Below are 27,986 nucleotides of genomic sequence, written 5' to 3' on the forward strand. Positions count from 1 at the left end.
CGGTTTTATACTATGTTGAGTGTGTTTGTGACCAGTGTTTTTGTAAAGAGGGATATGATGTCATGTGATATGAAGATTTCATCCTTTTTTATCTTGATTTCCTTTAGTTCTTTCACCAGTTGTTTTGAGTTTTTGCAGTGGTATTCCGTGAGTCCGAGGAGTGGTTTAATTATGTCTGCCAGTGTCTTGGAAAGGTTGTAAGTAACTGATCCTATACTGTCTACAATGGGTCTTAGTGGTGCTCCGGGTTTATGAATTTTGTGTTTTATGAACCCAGGCCAGAGTCATTCGCGCTGAAGAGAATAGATTCCAGCGTTGGATTTTAGAGGCAGTGGAGATACGAAAGCGTGAGCAGAGAACGATGAACCGGGATGAGGGAGCGTATGCGCTGTCGCACACCTGGAGCACCGTCCTGGAGGAGCGACCTGACAGCAGGAGGCGTGAACTACCTGTCAAATTGGGCGGGACGTTCACGCCTCCTTAGAGTAACATCAGCTGATAAGGCACGTCACCACTCGACATCTGGTGACTGTTTTGAAGAAGGCGGAAGTGTTCGCCGAAACTGTCAAGGTAACATCTTAAAAAATCCTTGTCTTAAGAAACGAATTTAAAGAATAGTTTCAATAGTTAGACATAATGAACTTTCACTACATAGCTAGCTCTAGCTGATTCTTGAAAGCCTGTCCGCTTGAAAGCATGGCGGTACAACTTTGTTCTTACCTGGGGTGCAGCTTTCTTCAAAACCCGTTTCTTCCTCAGTCCTGGGCATGAAGAAACATAGTCGTCGTCGCTGAAGTGCGCACTGCAAACACGAAGCTTTTTTACCTTTGCCTGTTTGGAGTCCACATGGAAGCCCAGAGCAACAAGCCAAAGTTTCCTCAGTGACACGTCCGTCGTGGGAAAACGGTGCGGAGATTCAGCCACATCTTTGTTGCTACAGCCTGGATAGTCGCAAGTGCGCACCATTTTCACAAATATATTATTGTATAGGTTATAGAAGGTGATAAATTTGTCGCTGTTCTTGCTCTCAAATTAGCTTGTTAGCGCCGCTGATCTGAACTCCTAATCACTGCCAAACAATGGGAAAGGTGTTGATTCCTGCGCAGATGTCAACAAGAGAGCGCGCAGTGATACCGAGGGAGACAAAATAGAGCGCCAAATAATTGCGAGGTCTGACTTTTTATTTGGCAACGGTTTTGTGACGCAAATATATCACTCTTTTGAACGCATACTGTTTTGAGAAGAAAAACGTTTTACTTTCGTGACCCCAACAAACTTGCCGGACTACTTTCGTCCGGACCAAAACTGGACAAGAACTGGACTCACAGGATGCTGTCAGGGGTAAGTCAGTGTGTTTGCACGACACTGTTGACGGGCATGCCATACAGTGGTGCTTGAAAGTTTGTGAACCCTTTAGAATTTTCTATATTTCTGCATAAATATGACCTAAAACATCATCAGATTTTCACACAAGTCCTAAAAGTAGATAAAGAGAACCCAGTTAAACAAATGAGACAAAAATATTATACTTGCTCATTTATTTATTGAGGAAAATGATCCAATATTGCATATCTGTGAGTGGCAAAAGTATGTGAACCTCTAGGATTAGCAGTGAATTTGAAGGTGAAATTAGAGTCAGGTGTTTTCAGTCAATGGGATGACAATCAGGTGTGAGTGGGCACCCTGTTTTATTTAAAGAACAGGGATCTATCAAAGTCTGATCTTCACAACACATGTTTGTGGAAGTGTATCATGGCACGAACAAAGGAGATTCCTGAGGACCTCAGAAAAAGCGTTGTTGATGCTCATCAGGCTGGAAAAGGTTACAGAACCATCTCTAAAGAGTTTGGACTCCACCAATCCACAGTCAGACAGATTGTGTACAAATGGAGGAAATTCAAGACCATTGTTACCCTCCCAAGGAGTGGTCGACCAACAAAGATCACTCCAAGAGCAAGACGTGTAATAGTCGGCGAGGTCACAAAGGACACCAGGGTAACTTCTAAGCAACTGAAGGCCTCTCTCACATTGGCTAATGTTAATGTTCATGAGTCCACCATCAGGAGAACACTGAACAACAATGGTGTGCATGGCAGGGTTGCAAGAAGAAAGCCACTGCTCTCCAAAAAGAACATTGCTGCTAATCTGCAGTTTGCTAAAGATCATGTTGACAAGCCAGAAGACTATTGGAAAAATGTTTGTGGACGGATGAGACCAAAATAGAACTTTTTGGTTTAAATGAGAAGCGTTATGTTTGGAGAAAGGAAAACACTGCATTCCAGCATAAGAACCTTATCCCATCTGTGAAACATGGTGGTGGTAGTATCATGGTTTGGGCCTGTTTTGCTGCATCTGGGCCAGGACGGCTTGCCATCATTGATGGAACAATGAATTCTGAATTATACCAGCGAATTCTAAAGGAAAATGTTAGGACATCTGTCCATGAACTGAATCTCAAGAGAAGGTGGGTCATGCAGCAAGACAACGACCCTAAGCACACAAGTTGTTCTACCAAAGAATGGTTAAAGAAGAATAAAGTGAATGTTTTGGAATGGCCAAGTCAAAGTCCTGACCTTAATCCAATCAAAACGTTGTGGAAGGACCTGAAGCGAGCAGTTCATGTGAGGAAACCCACCAACATCCCAGAGTTGAAGCTGTTCTGTACGGAGGAATGGGCTAAAATTCCTCCAAGCCGGTGTGCAGGACTGATCAACAGTTACCGCAAACGTTTAGTTGCAGTTATTGCTGCACAAGGGGGTCACACCAGATACTGAAAGCAAAGGTTCACATACTTTTGCCACTCACAGATATGTAATATTGGCTCATTTTCCTCAATAAATAAATGACCAAGTATAATATTTTTGTCTCATTTGTTTAACTGGGTTCTCTTTATCTACTTTTAGGACTTGTGTGAAAATCTGATGATGTTTTAGGTCATATTTAAGCAGAAATATAGAAAATTCTAAAGGGTTCACAAACTTTCAAGCACCACTGTACAGATTCATGTCAAAAATCCCGAACTATTGCTTTAAGAGTAGGCATGTACAGATGTTCAAGTTTTCTTATCACAATAACAATGTGTAATTTTCTCCCAGGTTACAACGTTATCATCATATTGCACCGTTGGCTGTTCTCACCGGACAGCATTTTAACCTCAAACAAACGTTCATTTCAGCGTCTCGTTCAGGATTCAGTTTCCATCAACTTTAAGGGTTTTCTGACCGATTTCAGTTTTTCGTTTCGTTTTACAAGGACTTGTCGCGGTTCTAAATCACTCTTTGTACGACTGTGCATCCACGCCCTCACGTGTGTGTTTGTGAACGTGAACTCACTAAGCACGGAGAAGAAAGCGCTGAAGTACTCGACGGTCAGGAGAGGATGAGGAAGCTCTCTGATGAAGAGTTTGAGCACGCTCGCTGCGTCGTGCTGCTTAAGAGACTCCCAGGTAAACAAGCCGTCATAGAACTTCAGTTCCAGCTCCTGACACACAGCCTGTAAAAAAAACCCAACCACGCCCAGGTCTCTCCTTACGTCATCTACATTTCACAGGTCAACATTGTTCACATGCATAATAATAATAATAAGGAAAGGAAAAAAAGGTCAGGATGTCATTCCAATGGTGTAGCAGCCATAGTCCCACCAAAAGGCGCATGAAAACAAGTCCCACACCGCCTGCACAGCCACCGCTCGAAACACTGCACCATGGATCCACAAAGCGAGCACAGAAGCACCGCCACACAGAGCGCTGGTATATCCCAAACCATCTGCACAGCCGCCGCGACATCGCTCGGAACATGGCGCCAAGCACAACAGCATCGCCGCACAGAGCGCAGGACATCCCTGATGTTAAAAAGAGCAACGAGCTCACTGCAGTCCACAGTTGCCCCTTTTCCACCAAAGCAGTTCCAGGGCTGGTTCGGGGCCAGTGCTTAGTTTGGAACCGGGTTTTCTGTTTCCATTGACAAAGAACTGGCTCTGGGGCCAGAAAAAACGGTTCCAGGCTAGCACCAGCTCTTTGCTGGGCCAGAGGAAAGAACCGCTTACGTCAGCGGGGGGACGGAGTTGTTAAGACCAACAACAAGACCACGAAAGGTCGCCATTTTTAAGCGACGAGAAACAGCAGCTGTACAAACGCGAAGTCATCCATTATTATTATTATTATTGTTGTTGCTGCTGCTGCTTCTTCCGTGTTGTTTTTGCTTCGATATTCGCGCCAAGGTTTATGCAAACGTAGCAACGTAACTGACGTATACAGCGACGTAATGACGTGGCTTCCCTTAGCACCGCGAGCTATGGAAAAACAAACTGGTTCTCAGCTGGCTTGCAAGTTGAACGAGTTGTGAACCAGCACCAGCACCGGCCCCGAACCAGCCCTGGAACTGATTTGGTGGAAAAGGGGTAAGTGAGGAGCACAGGCATCACCCACGGCGAACCAAGGCCTGGAGGGAACCGACGCCCAAAACTGGGTCCGGAGCTACACCACAACCGGCGGATAAAACACTCGAACAAAAAACAAACATCAAACTACACAAACACAAAAAAGAAAAACAAAAGGGAAAATAAAATAAAATAGAAATAGATCCCAAAACACTTCACACTTCATTACACACTCAGGATGTGGATCTTCGCTTTTGAAAATGACCACCATACTGCGCATCAACCAGGAAAAGAGTAGAAACCCAAATAATAATGAAATACATCCGATTCAACACATGGTGATGCTGCTGATGTTTTACTCTAAAACGTGCATAAATCATAAAGGGATATCACATTCTTGGTCACTTGTGTTTATACATATTCACTGTTCAGTTTTGCACTCATCCATATTCACTAAAGCCTCACTCCGAACCCGCCGTAAGTCTGGTCCCAGGGTTTGGTAGCTCGCAGCCGTGCCGCAGGGTCGTGGTGAACCAGGGGAAAAGTTTGGGAGAGGAGTATGGGTGTCAAGTATAGGTTGCACACCTGATTTCCTCAAGGCGTGGGAAAAATTGCGCCGTTAGCCCATGGAAAGTGTATATCTCGGCTCTGCTCTATGGGTGACAGGGCTTTCAGTGTTAATGGCTCTAAGCGGTGGAATGCTCTGCCACTAGCGTTGCGCCAATGCTCAACACTGTCCACTTTCAAAAAACAGCTAAAACCACATCTTTTTAGCTTGGCCTTTTCTCTCTGATTTCATCTCATCTCCTCTCATTATCTCTAGCCGCTTTATCCTGTTCTACAGGGTTGCAGGCAAGCTGGAGCCTATCCCAGCTGACTACGGGCGAAAGGCGGGGTACACCCTGGACAAGTCGCCAGGTCATCACAGGGCTGACACATAGACACAGACAACCATTCACACTCACATTCACACCTACGGTCAATTTAGAGTCACCAGTTAACCTAACCTGCATGTCTTTGGACTGTGGGGGAAACCGGAGCACCCGGAGGAAACCCACGCGGACACGGGGAGAACATGCAAACTCCGCACAGAAAGGCCCTCGCCGGCCACGGGGCTCGAACCCGGACCTTCTTGCTGTGAGGCGACAGCGCTAACCACTACACCACCGTGCCGCCCCATTGGATATTTTATGGGAAAAAAATAATTCAGTTTAAAGTTTAGAAAATGGAACCCAAGAAGAAGCGAGCAAAAGTGAAGTAACCCAGCCTGAAACAGCAGAGGAGGAGGAAGAATTTGATGATGATGATGGTAGCAGCACTGACGAGCCCTGCACGGACAGGGAGAAGTTTGCCTTCAAGCCGGCAGAAGGCACAGCAGCCCGCCAGAGGGGTTTCCACAGGTAAATACACATGCTTTAAACATTCATTTCAGTATCAATAGGCTTATGTAATTAATATTATATACACTGATTTTCATGTACATTTCAGCTAACGACGCCCAGAAGTGAGGACACTGCAATCCCATCATCGCTGTCAGGCCATTGTGCCATGCTCAGTGACGAGGACGAGGACATCCCGACACCCCGTCCCACCACTCAGCAGGAGCAGCAGCAGCTCAGATTCTGAGTGTATTTCAGTGCTCAAACTGTTGGGCTATTTAGTTGGGATTTTTTTTACAATGTAATAAAATGCGTTATTCCCTTACACTCATGTTTTATTATTTGCATGGTGGTGTAGTGGTTAGCGCTGTCGCCTCACAGCAAGAAGGTCCGGGTTCGAGCCCCGTGGCCGGTGAGGGCCTTTCTGTGCGGAGTTTGCATGTTCTACCCGTGTCCACGTGGGTTTCCTCCGGTTTCCCCCACAGTCCAAAGACATGCAGGTTAGGTTAACTGGTGACTCTAAATTGAGCGTAGGTGTGAATGTGAGTGTGAATGGTTGTCTGTGTCTATGTGTCAGCCCTGTGATGACCTGGCGACTTGTCCAGGGTGAACCCCGCCTTTCGCCCGTAGTCAGCTGGGATAGGCTCCAGCTTGCCTGCGACCCTGTAGAACAGGATAAAGCGGCTACAGATAATGAGATTAACATATATTCAAATAAAAACAGCAAATGAGGTGGTCTTCTTCCCTTCTACAATGCTACACACAACATGATCGGTTCCTTGGTTCCTCCCCAATATATATGCCCAGAGTCTTGCCCCTCGTGTCGTGTGCAGGTCGCATGCGCTGCGTGCAGGTGACCACACATAGGGGTAGAAAGTGAGATGCACTTCTGTCTTGCACGCCACACAAATACCAAGTATGGAATACTTGTGTAGTACTTCTGAGGCACGTCACTAGCCGCTATGCTGACTTGGTTCAGGCATACAAAAGGAGTACGGGTCCCGTACGTAGTGTATGCGTTCTTGATTTGTCGCAAGACCTGTAGAATTTGCATGTGCAGGACCAAAAGTCTCCACGGACAGTCTGCGACCTTCTACAGTGCTGAATACACGCAAGTGTCGCGCAAGTCTCAAGCACGGTTTTGCCAAATTTTTTACCATAGACCGCCCGTAGCAGCACGTACGGCAGGTTGTGAGTGAGGCTTAATATCATTTAAAAATAATTAACATTCACTTTAGATTCTTTACTATTTACATTGAACATAAGAATTAAAACAATTCTTATGTCCTCACAAGAATCCATGTTCACTTACATTTTTACTGGTCTGCTAAAAATAATCCACATTCGCTTACACACTTTATTGTTCACACCGACAATAATTCACATTCACTTACGGCCTTTACAGTTCACACTCTGAATGATACACATTTATTCATACCATTTACTGTTGACACTGAATATAATCCGCATTCACTGACACCCTTTATAGTTCACACAGAAAATAATCCGCATTCACTTACACCCTTTACAGTTCAGACGGAAAATAATCCACATTCACTTACACCCTTTCTTGTTCATGCTGAAAATAATCCACATTCACTTACACCATATTCTATTCAACATTCAAAATAATCCATAATCCCCAACACCCTTTACTGTTCACACTAAAAATAAACCATATTCATTCATACTCTATTCTAATCAACATTGAAAATTGTCCATAATCACGTACACCTTTCACTGTTCACACTCAAGAATAATCCATATTCACTTACACTCTTTATAATATCTATCTATCTATCTATCTATCTATCTATCTATCTATCTATCTATCTATCTATCTATCTATCTGTCTGTCTATTGGAATAAGAATGTATTAGATATCATTCTTTCTTTTCTTCTCACCTTCACCCTGGTGGCTGCTCCAGGGACCCGTAGAATCCCCTCAGTGTCCAGCCCCTCCACTTCTATGTGGGAAATTAGCTATAACAAACATTTTTCATTATTTTATTTCCCTACTTAAGAAGAAGGCAGAAATAAATAAGCACCTGTTTGCGTTACGACAATAACGAGTTATAAAATATAATATATTATAATGTTCTGCATACATTTTTGATGTTATCTTGGCGAATCTGAAAATGCTTCACTAGCTCTGCATTCTGTTCACGCTCAGTTGGCCAACTGTCTTTAAGGTCTCTTATTATGCACAATTGTAAAAGACTTATTTGATTACATCAAGTAATTCTCTAGATGAGCTCAGGATGCACTCGTAACATTTGAAAACACTTTGTGAGATAATTGGCCTGGTATAGAAATGTAACATTTGCACATGCTTAAACTGTGCATGAAGGTCACCATGTGAATGCTTTTGGGATTAGTACTCGATTTTTATGGACGTACCCGCTGCAGTATGATTGGCACCCGGGTACCAGGTATCATCTTTTGGTCCTGTTCTAGCAGCGTTGTCAAAGGAACCCCAAACAATCCCGACTCTGCAAAAACACCACCATAAAGATTGCACTGGAACGTGAAAATGTTTATTCAGACCAATAAGTCTGATAATATCTACAACTATCAACTCCTCTATTATTTCATACAACCCCGATTCCAAAAAAGTTGGGACAAAGTACAAATTGTAAATAAAAATGGAATGCAATGATGTGGAAGTTTCAAAATTCCATATTTTATTCAGAATAGAACATAGATGACATATCAAATGTTTAAACTGAGAAAATGCATCATTTAAAGAGAAAAATTAGGTGATTTTAAATTTCATGACAACAACACATCTCAAAAAAGTTGGGACAAGGCCATGTTTCCCACTGTGAGACATCCCCTTTTCTCTTTACAACAGTCTGTAAACGTCTGGGGACTGAGGAGACAAGTTGCTCAAGTTTAGGGAGAGGAATGTTAACCCATTCTTGTCTAATGTAGGATTCTAGTTGGTCTTTTTTGTCGTATCTTCCGTTTTATGATGCGCCAAATGTTTTCTATGGGTGAAAGATCTGGACTGCAGGCTGGCCAGTTCAGTACCCGGACCCTTCTTCTACGCAGCCATGATGCTGTAATTGATGCAGTATGTGGTTTGGCATTGTCATGTTGGAAAATGCAAGGTCTTCCCTGAAAGAGACGTCGTCTGGATGGGAGCATATGTTGCTCTAGAACCTGGATATACCTTTCAGCATTGATGGTGTCTTTCCAGATGTGTAAGCTGCCCATGCCACACACACTAACGCAACCCCATACCATCAGAGATGCAGGCTTCTGAACTGAGCGCTGATAACAACTCGGGCCGTCCTTCTCCTCTTTAGTCCGAATGACACGGCGTCCCTGATTTCCATAAAGAACTTCACATTTTGATTCGTCTGACCACAGAACAGTTTTCCACTTTGCCACAGTCCATTTTAAATGAGCCTTGGCCCAGAGAAGACGTCTGCGCTTCTGGATCGTGTTTAGATACGGCTTCTTCTTTGAACTATAGAGTTTTAGCTGGCAACGGCGGATGGCACGGTGAATTGTGTTCACAGATAATGTTCTCTGGAAATATTCCTGAGCCCATTTTGTGATTTCCAATACAGAAGCATGCCTGTATGTGATGCAGTGCCGTCTAAGGGCCCGAAGATCACGGGCACCCAGTATGGTTTTCCGGCCTTGACCCTTACGCACAGAGATTCTTCCAGATTCTCTGAATCTTTTGATGATCTTATGCACTGTAGATGATGATATGTTCAAACTCTTTGCAATTTTACACTGTCGAACTCCTTTCTGATATTGCTCCACTATTTGTCGGCGCAGAATTAGGGGGATTGGTGATCCTCTTCCCATCTTTACTTCTGAGAGCCGCTGCCACTCCAAGATGCTCTTTTTATACCCAGTCATGTTAATGACCTATTGCCAATTGACCTAATGAGTTGCAATTTGGTCCTCCAGCTGTTCCTTTTTTGTACCTTTAACTTTTCCAGCCTCTTATTGCCCCTGTCCCAACTTTTTTGAGATGTGTTGCTGTCATGAAATTTCAAATGAGCCAATATTTGGCATGAAATTTCAAAATGTCTCACTTTCGACATTTGATATGTTGTCTATGTTCTATTGTGAATACAATATCAGTTTTTGAGATTTGTAAATTATTGCATTCCGTTTTTATTTACAATGTGTACTTTGTCCCAACTTTTTTGGAATCGGGGTTGTATTTATTAGTGCACAAAATCACTTTGCTTCACTAAACAGCACAGATTTAATCATTGAAAATTTTTATTTTCCTTTCAAGGCAATGTGGCAAAAAACTAGGCAAGGGATTGAATAAAAGTTTTCTGCCCGGGACTGACCTTTGACCTTTATCTTGAGAGCTTTGTGGGTCTTGAGGTCGATGCTGACTGTGTCGAACAGCGCGCTCACCTCGATCAGGACGAGCCGGCGAACTTTCTTCATGTCGGCTGGGGAGAGATCGCCCACTTTAGTCATTCCTGTCTTATCTCTCACTACCCTGAAATCCTACAGAGAGAGAGAGATTTGTGAAGAGAAAAAAAGAGAAGATAATGCATGAGAGAGAGGATGAAAAAAGAGATGGGTAAGAACAGAGAGAACACAAGAAAGATGGAGAAAAGGTGACAAAGAGGAAGAGGAGGGGCGAAGTGAAATGGAGAGAGAGAAACAGGACGGCAGAAGAAGAAAAGTAAAGGAAATAATGCAAAAAAGAAACAAGGGACAGCAAAAGAGGAAGGAAAAGATGGATTGAGAGAGAAAAGTAAGAAAAGGGGTAGGAGAGAAAGAGTGAGAGAATAAGAAAGAGATTGTGTGAGAAAGAGATGGAAGGCAAGGGAAAAAGAGAGATAAAAGGCCAATAAGGAACAAGAGTGAAGGAGAAGGCGATAAAGTAAAGGCAGACATGAACACGGGGTGGCTCGAGAGAGCGAGAAACAACAGGGTAAAAAGGAGAGAAGGCGGGAGAGAAAGAATGAGAGGGAAATGGATTGATGAAGAGAGAAAAAAGATTAAGGATTATTTAATACAGTGTAAAATGAATGATGTAGGACATAGGCTAATTTTATAAAACTCCTCATGAGTTAAAGGAGAACTTTAAACTTTCTTTATTTCTTAATTAACGTGTTATCACTCCTGTCTTGAAAAAACCTGGAGCAGCTATTGATGATTTTAAAAATTATCGCCCCATTTCCAATCTTTCCTTCATTGTAAAAGTCCTACAGCGTATTGTTGCCAATCAGCTCCAAGAGCATTTAACTCAATATAATCTTTGGGAGAAGTTTCAGTCTGGGTTTAGGGCCATAGCCAGCACCGAGACTGCCCCGGTCAAGGTTGTCAATGATTTGCTGTTGGCTGCTGACACTGGCCATGTCAGTATACTTGTTCTCCTCGACCTTACAGCAGCTTTTGACACTGCATGTCACAATCTTCTATTGAGCCGCTTAGAAACTCTGCTTGGCATCACTGTTTTTTCTTTCGCCTGGTTTAAATCTTATCTTACCATGAGAGAACAGTTTGTGTCAATTGGAGACTTTAGATCCCCGAAATCACCCCTCCTTCATGGTGTCCCTCAGGGCTCTGTCTTGGGACCCTTATTATTTGTAATATACATCCTCCCTCTTGGCCACATAATACAGCATTATGGGCTTAACTTTCACTGTTATGCAGATGACACCCAAATTTATATTCAAACCAAACCCTCTCACCCACTCCCTCCGTCTAATCTCGTCAACTGCCTAAATGCAGTTAACAACTGGATGGTGCAGAACAGTGGCGGCTGCTGGTTTTTAAAACAGGGGAAGCCCATTTTACGCATTCATCGTAAAACCTGTAGGCCGGATATCAAAGCATAGAAAAGTGTGCCCCATTAGCATAGTGAACTAGACAACCCTACCTAGTGGCAGAAAGTATTTTTGCTTGTACATTTCATGTTATAGTCTGGCTTGCCAGGCTAGTGCCTCATATCCTTAATCAAAAATATCAAACATCCAAAAATCACTGGCTATTCAACGAAGAGCCTTGAACATCATACCCTGATATGCAACACAGAGTCTTTAACACAACACCCAGCTGTGCAACACATCCTTGAACATCTTCTGCAACACAGAACCAGGTAGGCTATGCAACACACAGAACCTTGAATATTATACCCAGGTATAACCTATAACACAGAGCCCACCATTCTCTTAACATTACTGAACAATATACACACTTCACATTCATGAACATTATATGATGCACACTATTGATACACAAATTCTGCCCTCCGCTCCTTTTCCAGAAAATGGTCTGTGACCCTGTCATACCAGCTGGTTGTGCTTTCCAGAGACTTCACCAATTTCTGTTAGCAGCTAGCACTGCAGATCCCAATAAGGCTCAAGCTAGCCTACAACCAGATTGAACTACAAATGAAATAAACGAGTGAATTCACGAATGATCAAACTGATAGAATGGATGAAAGTTAACGGAGCACAACGAGTAATATTTACATTTATTTACAGAGTAATGTACAGAGACATCAATGAGAAGAAACGTTTATATGAAAAGAAATTCGGACAGCACTTTGGCACACAACTACACTTTCTCGACATCCGCTAGGGACTGACTGATCATACTTCCGTGTTCCTCGCCGAAGTACAGCGACTGCCCTCCTCATGTCTTTCAAACACCACCTCCAATAATCCTTCATCAGCCCGGCTTCTTGTCCCTCCCACTGTCTCGTTTAGTCCCAGAGAAGCCCGGCTTCCCTGGAAGTGACGATTTTGTTGATTTTAACCAATAACAACTAGCCGAAATTGGCTGTTCAGAGCCGTCTCGTAGACTGCAACGGATACCCGGCTGCCAGTCAGTGTTGCCAGATACTGCTGACGTTTTCCATCCCAAAATATATTCAAAACCCGCCAAAATGCACTTAAAACCGCCCAATCTGGCAACACTGCTGCCAGTCCATAGAGCCCATTGAAATAAGAAAGGTTACAGCCTGGCAGCAAAGGTGATTCTCGTAGCGAACTGCAAGTTCGTTAGACATCACTCAAATAAGTTACAGGATAGTTATGAACATAAATACAATCTTAGGCATATATTATGTTATGCAAGTAATTGTTTTAATGAGAATTCAACGTCGTAGACACCGCAGTTTGGGGAGAGAATTTTAGGGGAAGCTCGGCTTCCCTTGTTGTCTCTGAGAAATCGCTCCTGGTTTCAGAACTTTCAAGACAAAACAGAAGCCATCCTCATTTCCACCCCTTCTATCTTGAAAAAACTGGAGCACTCACAGCTATCTATTCCTGGTTATTTCACTTCCACTACTGTTGAAGTAAGAAATTTGGGTGTTATTCTGGACTCTACTCTCTCTTTTGACTCACACATTAAAAGTATCACTAAAATAGCTTTTTTTCACCTGAAAAGTCTTTCCAAACTCCGTCCCTCCTTGACTTCATCTGCAGCTGAAACGCGTATACATGCTTTTGTCACCTCAAGACTGGACTACTGCAATGCCCTGCTCGATGGCATCCCAGCCAAGCGACTAAATAGGCTGCAATATGTCCAAAACTCAGCTGCTCGGGTACTCACTCACACCAGGCCCTGGGATCAGATCACTCCTATTCTATATAACCTGCACTGGCTCCCAGTTAAATACCGCATTCAGTACAAAATTATCTTGCTTGTTTACAAATCCCTACATAACCTGGCCCCTCCCTATTTATCAAATCTCCTAACTCCATATCAGCTACCTTTAAATCTTCGCTCCACAGATGTCCACCTATTAGCAGTCCCTTACTCTCAGCCACTAGCGTTTCGCCAATGCTCAACACTGTCCTCTTTCAAAATACAGCTAAAAACACATCTCTTTAGCTTGGCCTTTTCTCTTTGATTTTTAATAACGTTATTATTATTATTATTATTATTATTATTGATTTCTTATTATTTTATTATTGTTATTTTATTGTTTTGCTTTTTATTGTTTGTTTTTTACTGTTCAGTGTCCTTGGGTACCTTGAAAGGCGCTTATAAATAAAATGCATTATTATTATTATTATTATTATTATTATTATTTATTATTCAATGACGTTTTCGGTTTTAGTAACCTTATATCGTGACTCGTATTGGCAACTAATCACAATGAAATATTACACTTATCGGCCTATTCAGTTTTTAGCCGTGTTGAATTTAGTTCGTTTGGTGTCACACCACGGCAGGTGTCTCGCTTATCTGCGCGATCTTCACGAGACTTTGAAACGTGAAGAAGTGTCAGCCAGGTGTCAGTGCCGCCATTTTGAAAACTGCTTTCCAAACGAAGTATTGCACAAAAACGAGTTTAAATGACGATTACTGCCGACTTTCTTCAAACTTTCCTGATTGCTATCAAAACAAACAAAACTTCCGGCTTGATTACCGTACGTCAGCGTTCGAAAGAGTGCGCGCGCGTCTTTTGACAACGTTGGCAGATGTCGGTCGCTTTGATTTCCGCTGTATGTTTTACTTCCGTCCTACGATGTCTCGCACAGGTCTCAACGGCCATTGCTTTGACATATGGACTGATATATTGCAGAGCATATTTCAAACACTCATAACTTGCTATAGCAGCGACAAAATAGCGATCAAAAATGCATTCCGATATTTAATAAAATGAGATGAATAGAATTTTGATGATAAAAAATTTGCCTTCAGTTCTCCTTTAAAATACAATAATTTAACACAGTATAAAAAAGAGAGGAGGAGGAAGAGTGTGTGTGAGAGAGTGTGAGAGAGAGAGAGACTGTTCAAAGTGCAGAGGTTTATTGCTTTATTTGCTGCAGTTGCGCAGGTTGACCAGCAGGTGTCAGCAGGAATCATTGTAATCGACATTAACAGTGTATTATAACTGCTGATGCAGTGACTTTCTCAGGTTTCTCCATTCTGAAATGTTTGTGATGCTAATTGTCATGTGAGACTCTTATAAACTTTCTCAGACACTGAATTCCACGTTTATTATCGTCTAAAGCAGCGTCTCTCTCTCTCTCACACACACACGCTAATATCACTGCTGCTGTGTTTAACCAACACACTCATAAAGTGTTTATTTAATAACCTCATTCTGCAAGGGCAAAGATCTCCGCAGCAAAACACACACGCATTCCTTTATCATGTTACGACCAATGAGAGCGCTTCGCTGTGTGACCGCACACTCGGTAACCTCTGCTCTGGCAAAGGTTACACACACACCAAAGATAAATCAGTGCAGGTGTTAATGTTTGACACGCCTCACTCACAGGTAACCTGTCGTCAGCCTCGTCAACAGGTGGCATGACCTTTGACCCCTCCTTGTAGGTCAGAGCCTGCTCAGAGAACGACACCTCTTGGTTGATGTCCGTCTCTGTGTCAGCCACGCCCTCGCCGTTTCCTATGGCCACGCCCAATCCTGTAAGGACGCACCACAAGATCAGACAAACAGAAGATCTGAATCACAATCCCAGTCCTGTTTACCAAAGCTCCATTTGATCATAACAGTGCTAGCATAGCTATAGCTAGGTTAGCTAGGTTAATTAGCATTGAGTTCGGTGTTTTAAAAGAAGCAAGCTCTAATTTTAAAATGCATTCGCAAATTAGCACGAGTAAAGGAGAAAAAGAAACAAAGGCGTGAGAGGAAAGAAGATGCAAGTGTGTGAGAAAAAAGGTCAGAAAGAAAGAACAAGAAGGAACGAGAGGGCAGGAGAGAAAAGATAAAAAGAAATTAAGAATGGAAGTATGGAAAAGAGAAAAGAGAGAAGGAAGGTAGGAAAGAAAGCACGGTTGTTGGTGTGAAAACGTAGCTCCTGACATTTTAAGCTAATTCGCGTCCTGTGTTAGCAACATAGTGCTAATCAAAGAGAAAAGAAGGAGAGCGGTTGAATAAGGGAAAGATGGAGAGGATAAAAATATCCTTCATTCGTCAAATCATGTTGCTGTTTCTCACCTGTCGGCTGGAAACATGAGAATGAACAGAAATGTTACTTTATTTCACTCGCTAGCAAGCTAGTTAGAGAATTAGCACGATAATTTCAGAGACACTGTATAACATTTGCGACGTATATTTTGAGAACCTTTGTTGCTTTATTTCGCGAGCTGCTTCTTCGCTTCATCTTTTATTCCTGCGTTGTATTAACTATAATCGCTATCTTTGTTACTAGCTCGGAAGCTAATTCACTAATGGGCCTCCTAATATCCCCAGAATAGAGTATAATACTTGCTGCATGCATTAATGTGTTTTTCTTTTAAACTATATTTCGCTAGCTAGTCAGCTGTTTCGCGAATTAGCACAGAATTAGTTCAAAGCATTTTAATGGAACTTTGTTCCTGGATTTTGCTAGCTAGTTAGCGAATTAGAACACTAATATTTCAAAGATGTAACATTTGCTATGTGCAGTTTTATCGATCGTTGTTACGTTATTTTGATAGCTATTAAGCTGATTAGCTAATTATCATGCTAATGTTTCGAACAGAAATTTCCTTGTAAACTAGAGAGCTACAGAGTACTAGAGAGTTGAGGAACTGCTACACTATAATTCTGACAGAGACATGGCTTAACTCTTCAATCCCGGACAATGTTGTTAGCATCGAAGGGCTAGCTATGTTTCGTGCCGACAGGAGCTGCACACTAAGTGGTAAATCCCGAAGGGGTGGCTTGTGTATTTATATCAATAACAGTTGGTGTAAAAATGCTAAGTTAGTCTCGAGCCATTGCTCACGGGACATTGACCTTCTAACTGTAAATTGTAGACCATTCTATCTGCCCAGGGAGTTTACTTTAGTTTTCATCACTGCTGTGTACGTCTGCCCCAGCACTAACACAACGGAGGCTATGAGTGTTCTCTACCAGACCATCAGTGAGTTGCAATCCGCTCACACAGAGGGCTTTTTCATTGTGGCTGGGGATTTTAACCAGGCCAACATGAAGACAGTCCTCCCTCATTTTCACCAGCATGTGGATTGTGCAACCAGGGGAGTGAACACATTAGACATGGGCTACACGAACATGAAGGATGCATTCAAAGCAGTCCTCCGCTAGCCTGGGCCCGCCCATCCTAAGCGTGACGCAACACGAGGGCCTGTTGCGAGCTTAGTCTGGCCAGGCAAGCTATCTACAGCTCTTCCAAGCTCCCGAAAAATCGGGAACCAATCAACTTTGAGCATCTCCAATGGCCCTGGGTAGAGGCGTGTTCAAGGCACTGACGTAGTAGAACTGCGACCGGAAGCCATAGATTGTTTACAGAATCTATGCCGGAAGCGCTTCATTCACGCTTCCGCATCTATTACGCATAGATGCTGTATTGAAAGCATTCAACGGGAAGTTCTCATTGAAAACGGAGCAAAGAGCAGCCCTGGAGGTATTTATTGAAAGGAAGGACGTTTTCGCCTTGCTCCCGACCAGCTTCGGTAAGAGTTTAATCTACCAGTTAGCCCCGTCGCGTCGCATACGTCAGAGGAAAGAGTGATGTGATTTGGTTTAAGCTTCGTCACAGCCTTTTCTGGCTTCGACCAGTAGCAAACTGAGGCATTTCAGGGAGGTGGGTCAACCACGGGCTCTGGGAAACGGTTGGGCTTAATATCTTGGCCAGACCAATAGCTCGGAGAGCTTTGAAGTTGCGTTAGCCAGGCTAGTCCCCCGCCCCCACCTTGGCTCTTCTGACCATTTATCCGCTATGCTAATCCCTGCATATAAGTCCCCGCTGATCAGAGGGAAACCTACAGTGAGGCAGATGAGGGTGTGGTCTGAGGGGGCTATGGAGGCACTACAGGACTGCTTTGAGTGCACGGACTGGGACATGTTCAAGGAAGCTGCCACTTATCATGATCAAACCAACATAGATGAGTATGCCATGTCTGTGTCAGCCTATGAAGTACGCAAAATGCTAAAGGCACAGAACTTAGCCTTCAAGTCTGGTGACGAGAAGGCACTGAGAACAGAGAGAGCTCATTAGAACCATGCCATCAGATCAGCAAAGCGTGCTCATAGTCAAAAAATCCAGGACTTTTTCCACGACACCACCAACACCAAGGATATGTGGAAAGGCATATGGGCTATCACAAACTACAGGATAGCCCCTCCCGAGCGTGATGATGATGCGGACTTCCTAAATAAACTCAGTCACTTCTTTGGGAGGTTTGAGGCACTAAATAACACTCCTGCAATGAAAGCTGTTCTCCATCAAGATGAAAAGGCACTTTGTCTTGGTACAGCGGAGGTGCAGAGGACTCTGAGGAGAGTCAACACACAGAGGACCCCGGGCCCCGATAATATTCCTGGTTGGGTGCTCAGGGAATGTGCAGGCCAGCTGGCTCATGTTCTAACGGACATCTTCAACACCTCACTGGATCAAGCCAAAGTCCCATCATGTTTCAAGACTGCCACCATCATCCCAGTGCCAAAAAAACCTCATATCACATCACTCAATGACTACCAGCCTGTCGCACTCACTCCCATTATGATGAAGTGCTTTGAAAGGCTGGTAAAGGAGTACATCACCTCCAAGCTCCCTCCCACATTCGGCCCCTTCCAATTTGCCTACCGGCCAAACCGCTCCACTGAAGATGCCATCTCCTCTGCTCTTCACCTGAGCCTTGCACACCTGGTGGAGAAGAACACTCATGTGCGGGTGCTGTTCCTGGACTTCAGTTCAGCGTTCAATACTATCATTCCACAGCATCTGGTGAACAAACTGGGTCCCCTGGGCTTCAGCACTCTCCTATGCAACTGGCTGCTGGACTTCCTTACTGAAAGACCACAGTCAGTGCGGGTCAGACAGAACACCTCCAGTGTCATCACCCTCAGCACAGGCTCTCCTCAGGGCTGTGTCCTGAGCCCTCTGCTGTTCACTCTGATGACACACGACTGTGTCCCCAGGGCTACCAGCAACCACATTGTGAAGTTTGCGGATGACACAACAGTGGTGGGCCTCATCAGGGATGATAACGACCTGGCCTATAGAAAGGAGGTGGAGCAGTTGGTGGGCTGGTGCAGGGAAAACAACCTGATCCTGAACGTGGACAAAACTAAAGAGATCATTGTTGACTTCAGGAAAAAACAACCCAGCTACGCTCCACTTCTCCTCAACAACGCGACCGTGGAGGTGGTCAATAGCACCAAGTTCCTGGGGGTGCACATCACAGACAACTTCACCTGGTCTGTGAACACCGCGTCACTGGTCAAGAAGGCACAGCAACGTCTGCACTTCCTGCGTAGGATGAGAAGAGCCCACCTGCCCTGCCCATCCTCACTACATTCTATAGAAGCACCATAGAGAGCGTTCTAACCAGCTGCATCTCTGTGTGCTGTGGAGGCTGCAGTGCCTCTGACTGGAAGACTGTTACCCCTTTTCCAGGGCTGGTTCGGGGCCAGTGCTGGTGCTGGTTCACAACTCGTTCAACTTGCGAGCCAGCGGAGAACCAGTTTGCTTTTCCATAGCTCGCGGTGCTAAGAGAAGCCATGTCATTACGTCGCTGTATACGTCAGTTACGTCGCTACGTTTGCATAAACCTTGGCGCGAATATCGAAGCAAAAACAACACGGAAGAAACAGCAGCAGCAACAACAATAATAATAATGGATGACTTCGCGTTTGTACAGCTGCTGCTTCTCGTCGCTTAAAAATGGCGATCTTTCGCGGTCTTGTTATTGTTGTTGGTCTTAACAACTCCGCCCCCCTGCTGGCGTAAGCGGTTCTTTCCTCTGGCCCAGCAGAGAGTTGGTGCTAGCCTGGAACCGGTTTTTCTGGCCCCAGAGCCAGTTCTTTGTCAGTGGAAACAGAAAACCCGGTTCCAAACTAAGCACTGGCCCCGAACCAGCCCTGGAACTGCTTTGGTGGAAAAGGGGCATGTGAGGAGAGCGGTGAGGACAGCAGAGAAAATCATAGGGACTTCTCTTCCCTCCATTCAGGACATTGCACCAAGGCGCTGCATGTCTCGAGCCAGAAACATCATTAGTGACCCCTCACACCCTCGCTATGGACTGTTCTCCCCTCTGGCCTCTGGAAAGAGGTTCCGCAGCATTCGGTGCAGGACCACCAGGTTCTGTAACAGCTTTTTCCCCCAGGTCACCAGACTGCTGAACTCCAAACCCAAAACTTCTATTTATAACTTGAACATTCCAAATTCCACAGGTCACTTTATACTATTGCACTTTATAATATTTCTGCTGCTGCATAATTTAATTTAATTTAATACACTTCATATTTATTTCTGTGCTGAGCCATATTGCAACGAAATTTCGTTCGGTGTACACTTGTTGCAGACTGAATGACAATAAAGGTTGTCTATGTGCATTGTTCACTACTTAGCTAATTAATATAACTGATTCTATACACTACCGTTCAAAAGTTTGGGGTCACCCAGACAATTTTGTGTTTTCCATGAAAAGTCACACTTTTATTTCCCACCATAAGTTGTAAAATGAATAGAAAATATAGTCAAGACATTTTTCTGGCCATTTTGAGCATTTAATCGACCCCACAAATGTGATGCTCCAGAAACTCAATCTGCTCAAAGGAAGGTCAGTTTTATAGCTTCTCTAAAGAGCTCAACTGTTTTCAGCTGCGCTAACATGATTGTACAAGGGTTTTCTAATCATCCATTAGCCTTCTGAGGCAATGAGCAAACACATTGTACCATTAGAACACTGGAGTGATAGTTGCTGGAAATGGGCCTCTATACACCTACCGTATGTAGATATTGCACCAAAAACCAGACATTTGCAGCTAGAATAGTCATTTACCACATTAGCAATGGATAGAGTGGATTTCTGATTAGTTTAAAGTGATCTTCGTTGAAAAGAACAGTGCTTTTCTTTCAAAAATAAGGACATTTCAAAGTGACCCCAAACTTTTGAATGGTAGTGTAACCAGGGATGAGAGTGGGCGGTCACCAAAAAAGCAGAAAACAAGATGGCGCCCGAAGCCGGGGGTCTGGGAGGGATACCCCCCCAGGAAAATTTTGAAAAATAAGGCCTTACAAACCACTTTTCCTGCAATCTGAGCTGTAATAGATAAAAAATCTGTTGTCTTTTTTATATATTTACATGAAAATATGTTTCAAATCAATAGGAGTATTGTTTGAATTCAAAATAAAATCACATTCTACATTCAAGGGTATGGTTATAATTCATGATCAACAAAATTCACATTAAACATAAGTTTTATTAATTATCAAAATGTTCATATATTAAATAAAATTTCTTAGGGAGAAAAGGTCAGTCACCCTGTGTCCTCATTAGTTGCATATGATTTCAAAAAGTCTTTAGAAATATTTAAGTTTTCAAAACTGTCAGCATTAATTCAGATTTACTGACCATCATATACATGTTCAATGTATTAAATCAAACGAATGCTAAGTTTATGGGATAATGTCTATGTACACTTTATACAATTATTTATAGTTCATTATTTATAGTTTTTTCAGCTTTTTGGCCAAAGACAAAAGCTTGTCAGCTTGTCTCTCTGTTTTTTATAGCAGCATCGATTTCACGTACCTTCGCTTCGTCTCGCTTGTCAATTGTATTCGGCGTTTTGAGTAAAAAAGCCGATACGAAAGAGAAACGTATTTTTGAAGCGCAGCGGCGATGAACACGTGCAAGTTTCGATAAAATAGAACAGATGCGGGTACTTTTGTAAGAACTGTTATGATTGGCTATCATGCTCTCGCCAGCGATGTTTTGGCCAATTACATTGTAGATAACACGTATTCTACCGCGAGACTTACCCTAGGCTGACACTTGCACGACTTTTGGCCACGATTTTGTCGTGGCAAGTCGTGCCATTTTGGGGCACGAACTGGGAGGCTCCCGCACTGTTCACGACTAGTTCACGCATAGTTCATGACGAGTTCACGAATGCGTGCCCGTCCACATTCACGAACTGGCACGACGAGTTCACGCATAGTTTGCACATAGTTTACGCACTTCCCTCATTGGCACGACGAGTTTGCGCAATTCGGACGGTGTCGTGCCGACTTGGGCACGCCTGTGTCATGCACAACCTCATCCTCATCAGATACCCACACGCAATTTCAGAAGTGGACCGCGAAGATCCGGACACACATGATCTGATCCCTGGTGGATGGAGGACTGACCGACACCTGCAGGGGCTGCTGCCTCTAACCGGCCATCATACCCAGAAGGATGCAAAGGATCAGCGAGACTACCTGTCACATTACTACATGTCCCCTGCTGGTGCTGTCCCTTGGCAAGAAAGAATGGTAGTAGCTTCATGAGCTGCATCCACAGTTGTTCCATTTTTTAAATAAAAGAAACGAAACTCCCCCCCCAAAAAAAAAAGTCATGAAGGAATAGAAAATAAAAGACATTAAAGAAAAAAGCAAGAAAAAAAATTGCGAATGGCGAGAAGTGTCCGGGAAGCCCCCTGCACCGACGTGAGCGCCACTGTCGCGCAGTAGTCGTGAACTGCTCGTGAAATGCTCGTGCCATGCACAAACTGTTCGTGAAGTGTGTAAACTAGTCGTGAACTGCTCGTGCCATCAATGCGTGACCGTGTCAGTGGGAAGACACGGCCACGCTGCGACGCGCACCAATTCGTGAACTCGACGTGAGCTGTTCGTGAACTATTCGTGGCAGTTCGTGACAGTCGTGGCATGGCGCGCACTTCCACACACTGGCACGCATCCTCCCGCATCGTCCCGACGAGATCACGAACAGTTTGCGCATAGTTCACGACCCGGTCGCGAAATTTTGAACATTTCAAAATTCTTGTCCCGACATGGCATGCAGTCACGACGGGTTTACACACACTTCACGCCAGTTTATGACTAGTTTGCGCACTGGCACGACTCGAGTCGTGCCAATGCGTGCCACGGAATCGTGCAAGTGTCAGCCTACCCTTAGTGAGACTAAAGATGGCGAAAATGTAAACATGTAACATCGTCGTACGCTTGAGTATCACGAAGGAACATACCCCAACCCCCCTCAATGAAAAAAACATCTCAACGGATTTGGCATAATATCGATTTTCGCTCAGAAAAAGCGGAAATCCACCGAAAAGCGGAAAACTCTCATCCCTGTGTAACGCAGTATGACAAAATTCCCAGACTTTTGATTTTCTTTTGGTCTGATTTTGTGTACATGGTGTTAATTATACGTATAATTTTAAATACGGTCCTTGAGTGTTGATTATTAGCACACGTCTGACGTCTGTTTATTGAGGTATTTCACGTGACGCCCCGGTGTCCGCCATTTTGAACGTCAAGCTACATACTAACGCTGCAGACAGAGAGGGAGAACCAGCTTGAAAAAAAAACGTGTTACAGACACCTAGAATAGATTAATTTGTCAGTAAGCACTCTATAAATAACCATGGTGTTTGCTTGTTGTGCTGTGGGCTGCCACAACAGACAGGGACAGCGTGCAGGACGCTCCTTTTACCGGTTTCTAGTGATGGGAATTTCGGCTCTTTTGGCTCTTCTTACTATAAGGAGCCGGCTCTTTCGGCTCCCAAACGGCTCTGGAGATTTTATTTTTGATTTAATTGCTGCAATTAACTAGTTAATTAATTACATTATTATTTATATTTTATCAATAGGATGTTTTCCATTTTATTTTTTAGTTTTTGTAGCCATTGTAAAGCTTTGTAAAGTGTAACAATGTTCTAGCTATAGAAATAAAACTTACTTACCAATTAATAAATTATTTTCTCACAAACATAATGCAAAACTGTGTTATATTACCAATATAAAATACACAGCTGATTTTCCCCTCCTCAGGTGCCTCACAGACTCCTCTCCCCTGCGCTCCACAGCTTTAAGCATTACACCAATTTTCGTATTTTCGCAGCTGTGAATGACATCAACCCCCCCAACAGCGCTCGAAACTAACGGTGTCCCGACGTCCCGGGGACCATAAAAAATGTCATCGGGACACAAAATTATCATATCTGGGACAATCCTGGGACAATGGAAAAAAAATAGATCTAGAAAAGAAGTTCTACATTAATATTATTTACAAAGCCGTAACACATACGTAGACATTCACCTAATTTGTCAATTTTAATTTTAAAACGTTAACAGCGAAAAATACATAGTAGCTACACTTTCGATGCACCTGCATCCGTAGGCTACAGAGCAGCGCATTCTGTTCTAGAATCTTCGGCCGGTGTCCGCATTATATGGAATTGCTAGCGCACACGCTGCGCCGACTCTTGCCAGAACAAAAATGCTGAAGTGGTTGAAGCGGACCGACCGCGGGGAAGAAACTGAAAGCCCAGACATAACGTCTCCGGGACCTTCAGGATCCAAAGTGTCATCGCCTGGTCTGCAGGCAACGCGAGCAACTGAATGAACTGAATGAACACTGTTAGACACGTTATAAAATACAACAGGAATGATGCGGATGATATTGACGGAAGATAGCGTTCAACAGAATAAGTGAGTTTTCTTGGTGTCTTTCTAGTTCAGAAAGTTTAGTCAGTCAGCAGCACAACTAGGCTCGGACCTGCCACTATGCTGATGTTGCTAACATTTGCACCCGGCAGCGAAAGTTCATAAAAATGGATAACGGAAAGTTCATAAAAATGGATAACGGTAATGGTGAAAATTATGAGTTGGCCTTATAAGTGCCAACAGATATTCAAGGTATAAGTAGATGAAATGAACATAAAAGGGGTCTTATTTTCAACTAAAGTGTACTGCAGATGTAGGGAGTTGAAACATTTTCTGAATGAGCTAGTTGGCCCCTTTAAATAAACGGGTATCTATTCATACAGTGAGATCGCCAAAGTTTAATAAACTGAAAATGCAATAACTGTAATTTTGAAGTAGATGATGTATAGGACATGTGTCGCTTGTGTCTTGTGACTTATTGTAAAAATGATATAAAGGTTTCAAAATCGCATAGTTACAAATATAATAGTAACTTCATATGATAATATTAACCACTGGTTATTTCAGAGAGGAAAAAAATGGGGACACTATTGCTTCCATTCGGGACAATACAACACAGAATTCGGGACCACTGGGGGACACAAAGAAAAAAAGTTACCGTAAAATACCAAATAATAGCCGAGTTCCAATTAACCGCCGAGTTCCCTTTAACGGCCGGGTGTACGCGTGTGTTGTGACAAATAAAGGCCGGTTCCGAATACTCACCGGGGTCTAAAAAAAAAAAAAAAGCGTCCGAACGTTCTATCTAGAATCTTGAGGCCCAGCACTTTTCTGGTGTTTAAACGATTTTGCATTGCATAGTTTTCTACCGAAACAATATGAATGAATGAATGAATGAATGAATGAATGAATGAAATTATTTCTATAATACTGTTTACAACATTTTGTTACGTGATAATAAACATGCCATTTCAATGTTATAATATTGGTCTACCGTAATATTTCTTGAGGAATGCAACTCCGTAACTTTTGACAGATGTCTTAGCCACCCCTTTGGGTATACCCAACGAAAGCCAGCGTGTGTGGTGACATTGAGGACTGCGGGTTTCCAAGGTTGGACTGCTGCTTCTGTTAAACGACCTAAATTGCCGAATGCATGCGTCAAAGCACACACTGAGTTTTATTAAAGACCTTATACCATTTCACTTGCCCTTACCCATTCGGATCTGGAAGACGCTTTACAAAAAAGGTGAGAGCGTTCTAACATGCATTTCAGTCTGCTCGCGGCCAATCTAATCCAAGGGGCCTTTTCAACAAGTAATCTGTCGTGCAAGTTGGGCAGAAGCACGCGTCAGGCAGGCAACATGTAGGCCTACAAGTCAGTAACCTATTCAACTAACTTTCATCCGAACTTTAAGTTTTCTACGGGGTCGAGCCACCGTACCAACTCACTCGGGGAATAGGCTCATATCGGCCAAATAGGGAGACGTCTTGGAGAGAAACGTGATGCAAGATGACAGTATGTAGCCACTGCAGGTCACTTATTTTTCAGCATAAGAAAAAACCCTTTGGTTTGACACTTCGCACCCTAATTATGTTGCTTCAACGTCGCACCCTCCATGCAATTTCAGATTGACAGACATCGCGAAGCGCAAAGGGTGGAGGCTGCATGGGTGAGGGTGATAGCAAGTGACCATAACTTTGCAGAGTAATTAAATCACAGTGCTGCGCACAGACAATGGTGTGGTTTCTTGATTATTTTGTAAAGCATGCGCTTAACTAGTCATTAACAGGAAAAGGTGTGTGATTTATCCTTTATCCACCCCGACTGTGCCATGCGAAGATGCATTCTGCGTCTTCAAAATTCCCCGAAGTCGGCACCGTGCTATCTGTAATCTAACTCTAAAGAAACTGGAAGTTATACTGGTTAAAAGTAGGCCTATCTGAGAATGATTTTTTTCCCCGTTTTGAGGTAGATTTTGGGGAAGGTGTTTGTGAAGAAGGAATTAATCGCCTGTTCCAAATAGCCGCCTAGTCTCTAATACGCACCGGGTCTCTTACGTGATTGAGACAAATAATAGCCCGGGCTATTATTTGGTATTTTACGGTAATTTCGAGCCCTGCCCCCCAACCAAAAAAAGTAGGCGTACACCATGCTACTTTTTTTCCTTTGAATGGTAATAGACAACACAAAGACGCAATCGGACAGCAACTTTTTTTGTGAAACTCTCTCTCTCTCTCTGAGGCACCTAAGGACAAAAAACTAATTCGGCTCCCCAACTCGGCTCCCACCGAAGAGCCGGCTCCCGTCGTTCACTTCAAAGAGCCGGCTCTTTGAACCGGATCGTTCGCGACCGACACATCACTACCGGTTTCCTACTGACCCAGACAAGAGGGCCAAATGGATTGCAGCTGTGAAGAGACAGGACTGGGAGCCAACAGAGTACTCCAGACTTTGCAGTGATCATTTCATTTCAGGTTAGTTTATCAGTTAACGCAATTTTGATAAAATATATACCGTAGCAAAAAGTAAATGGGTCAGTGTTTGTTAACCCATCTGAGCAGTGAAACAAGGCAGGGTTAATTTGTCTAGGGTTGCATGTAGCAGACATCAGACATAAAACGCAATAACAGAGGCTAGAAAGAAACGGGACACGGAAATAAATAAACGGGGCTCCATACCAAGGCTGGGTACAGTGTTTGTGATAAAAGACAGATCCAATTTAACACGAATCGCAGCTTACTTTCTTGTTAAAATGTGCAAAGGTCTCCACCATCTCATACCGCCTTGCACTGAAGGACTTAAGCGTGCCGTCCAACATGGCTGCGTCACGTGACTTGGTCACGTGGGTGAAATACCTCAATTGTCCACATGTACTGTATATTTATATTGTGACAACTGAGCTTGTTTTTCTGGTGCGTTAGTGCGTGTGTGTGATGTAAAAAGGTTAACTGCTGAGACTCATGAACATACCAGACAAGGTTTCTTCTTCCTTTTTTGTGTTTTCACTTCCTCCTCTGGATGTGGACTCATCATCCTGGGGGGGGGGATAAAAAAACGGCAAAGGATTTCCACATATTTAACTGAATGTTTCTCAAACAGCAGTGTGTGTAAGGGGACTCACAGGTACTAGAAAGGCTACTAATAGAACAAAAGCGTGACTTTTACTCTTTTAGATAATTATGTCTTTTTTTTCCACCTAATGTCTTATATCTGTTGCAGCTTGTGATTATGAAATTATCCAGAAACATCTCAGGATGATGACCCGTACCTTAGTGTCCAGGGGTTTGAAGATGTCCCTGACGTCGGGGACGCTGTGGGGTTTGTTGCGTTTACGCAGAGTCTCCAGGCGCTTGTGTACGGCGGCCGCTTGCGTTCGCGTGAGGGTGGACAGTAGGACCTTGCCGTCGTCGTCGTCCGATACCGACTCGTCAAACAGCGTCGCAAGACCTGCCTCCGTCAGCCACGCCTCTTCCCGCTCGCCCTCTGACACAACAAGAAACAAGGTGAACTAGCATGTGTAGAAAAGCAGCTGTTTCTCAAACGGTATTAAACATTAATTAGGTGCGACTTCTGGAATTTGGAAATGTTTATCGCGTGTCTGGGCCATAATTTATGAATGTTCCTGCTGCGAAACACCTCGTTCAGCTTGTACAGCTTTTCTTTACTTCATATTAGCAAAACTTGAAGCAGCTTTTAGTCAAGCTAATTGTTTTAATTATCATTTTCAGGCCTGAGGTAACTGCCAGTTTACAACCTTGATTCCAAAAAAGTTGGGACAAAGAACAAATTGGAAATAAAAACGGAATGCAATGATGTGGAAGTTTCAAAATTCCATATTTTATTTCTGTAAACGTCTCGGGACTGAGGAGACAAGTTGCTCAAGTTTAGGGATAGGAATGTTAACCC

At 43.5% G+C, this 27,986-nt stretch overlaps 1 protein-coding gene across 2 annotated transcripts in view; it reads right to left on the bottom strand.

Annotated features, from left to right (window-relative positions):
• Nucleotides 1-27,986, bottom strand: part of arhgap18 (Rho GTPase activating protein 18) — an 81,272-nt gene that overhangs the window by 23,600 nt on the left and 29,686 nt on the right. For both annotated transcript variants that reach the window (XM_060913578.1, XM_060913579.1), the window contains exons 3-9: nt 27,349-27,563; nt 27,051-27,114; nt 14,990-15,138; nt 10,082-10,247; nt 8,157-8,248; nt 7,662-7,739; nt 3,333-3,492 (exon numbers count right to left, since the gene is read on the bottom strand). In XM_060913578.1, coding sequence (XP_060769561.1) covers nt 3,333-3,492; nt 7,662-7,739; nt 8,157-8,248; nt 10,082-10,247; nt 14,990-15,138; nt 27,051-27,114; nt 27,349-27,563 — 924 coding nt within the window. The remainder of the gene's footprint in view (nt 1-3,332; nt 3,493-7,661; nt 7,740-8,156; nt 8,249-10,081; nt 10,248-14,989; nt 15,139-27,050; nt 27,115-27,348; nt 27,564-27,986) is intronic.

The sequence above is a fragment of the Neoarius graeffei genome, chromosome 2 (assembly GCF_027579695.1).
Source record: "Neoarius graeffei isolate fNeoGra1 chromosome 2, fNeoGra1.pri, whole genome shotgun sequence".
Taxonomy (NCBI): domain Eukaryota; kingdom Metazoa; phylum Chordata; class Actinopteri; order Siluriformes; family Ariidae; genus Neoarius; species Neoarius graeffei.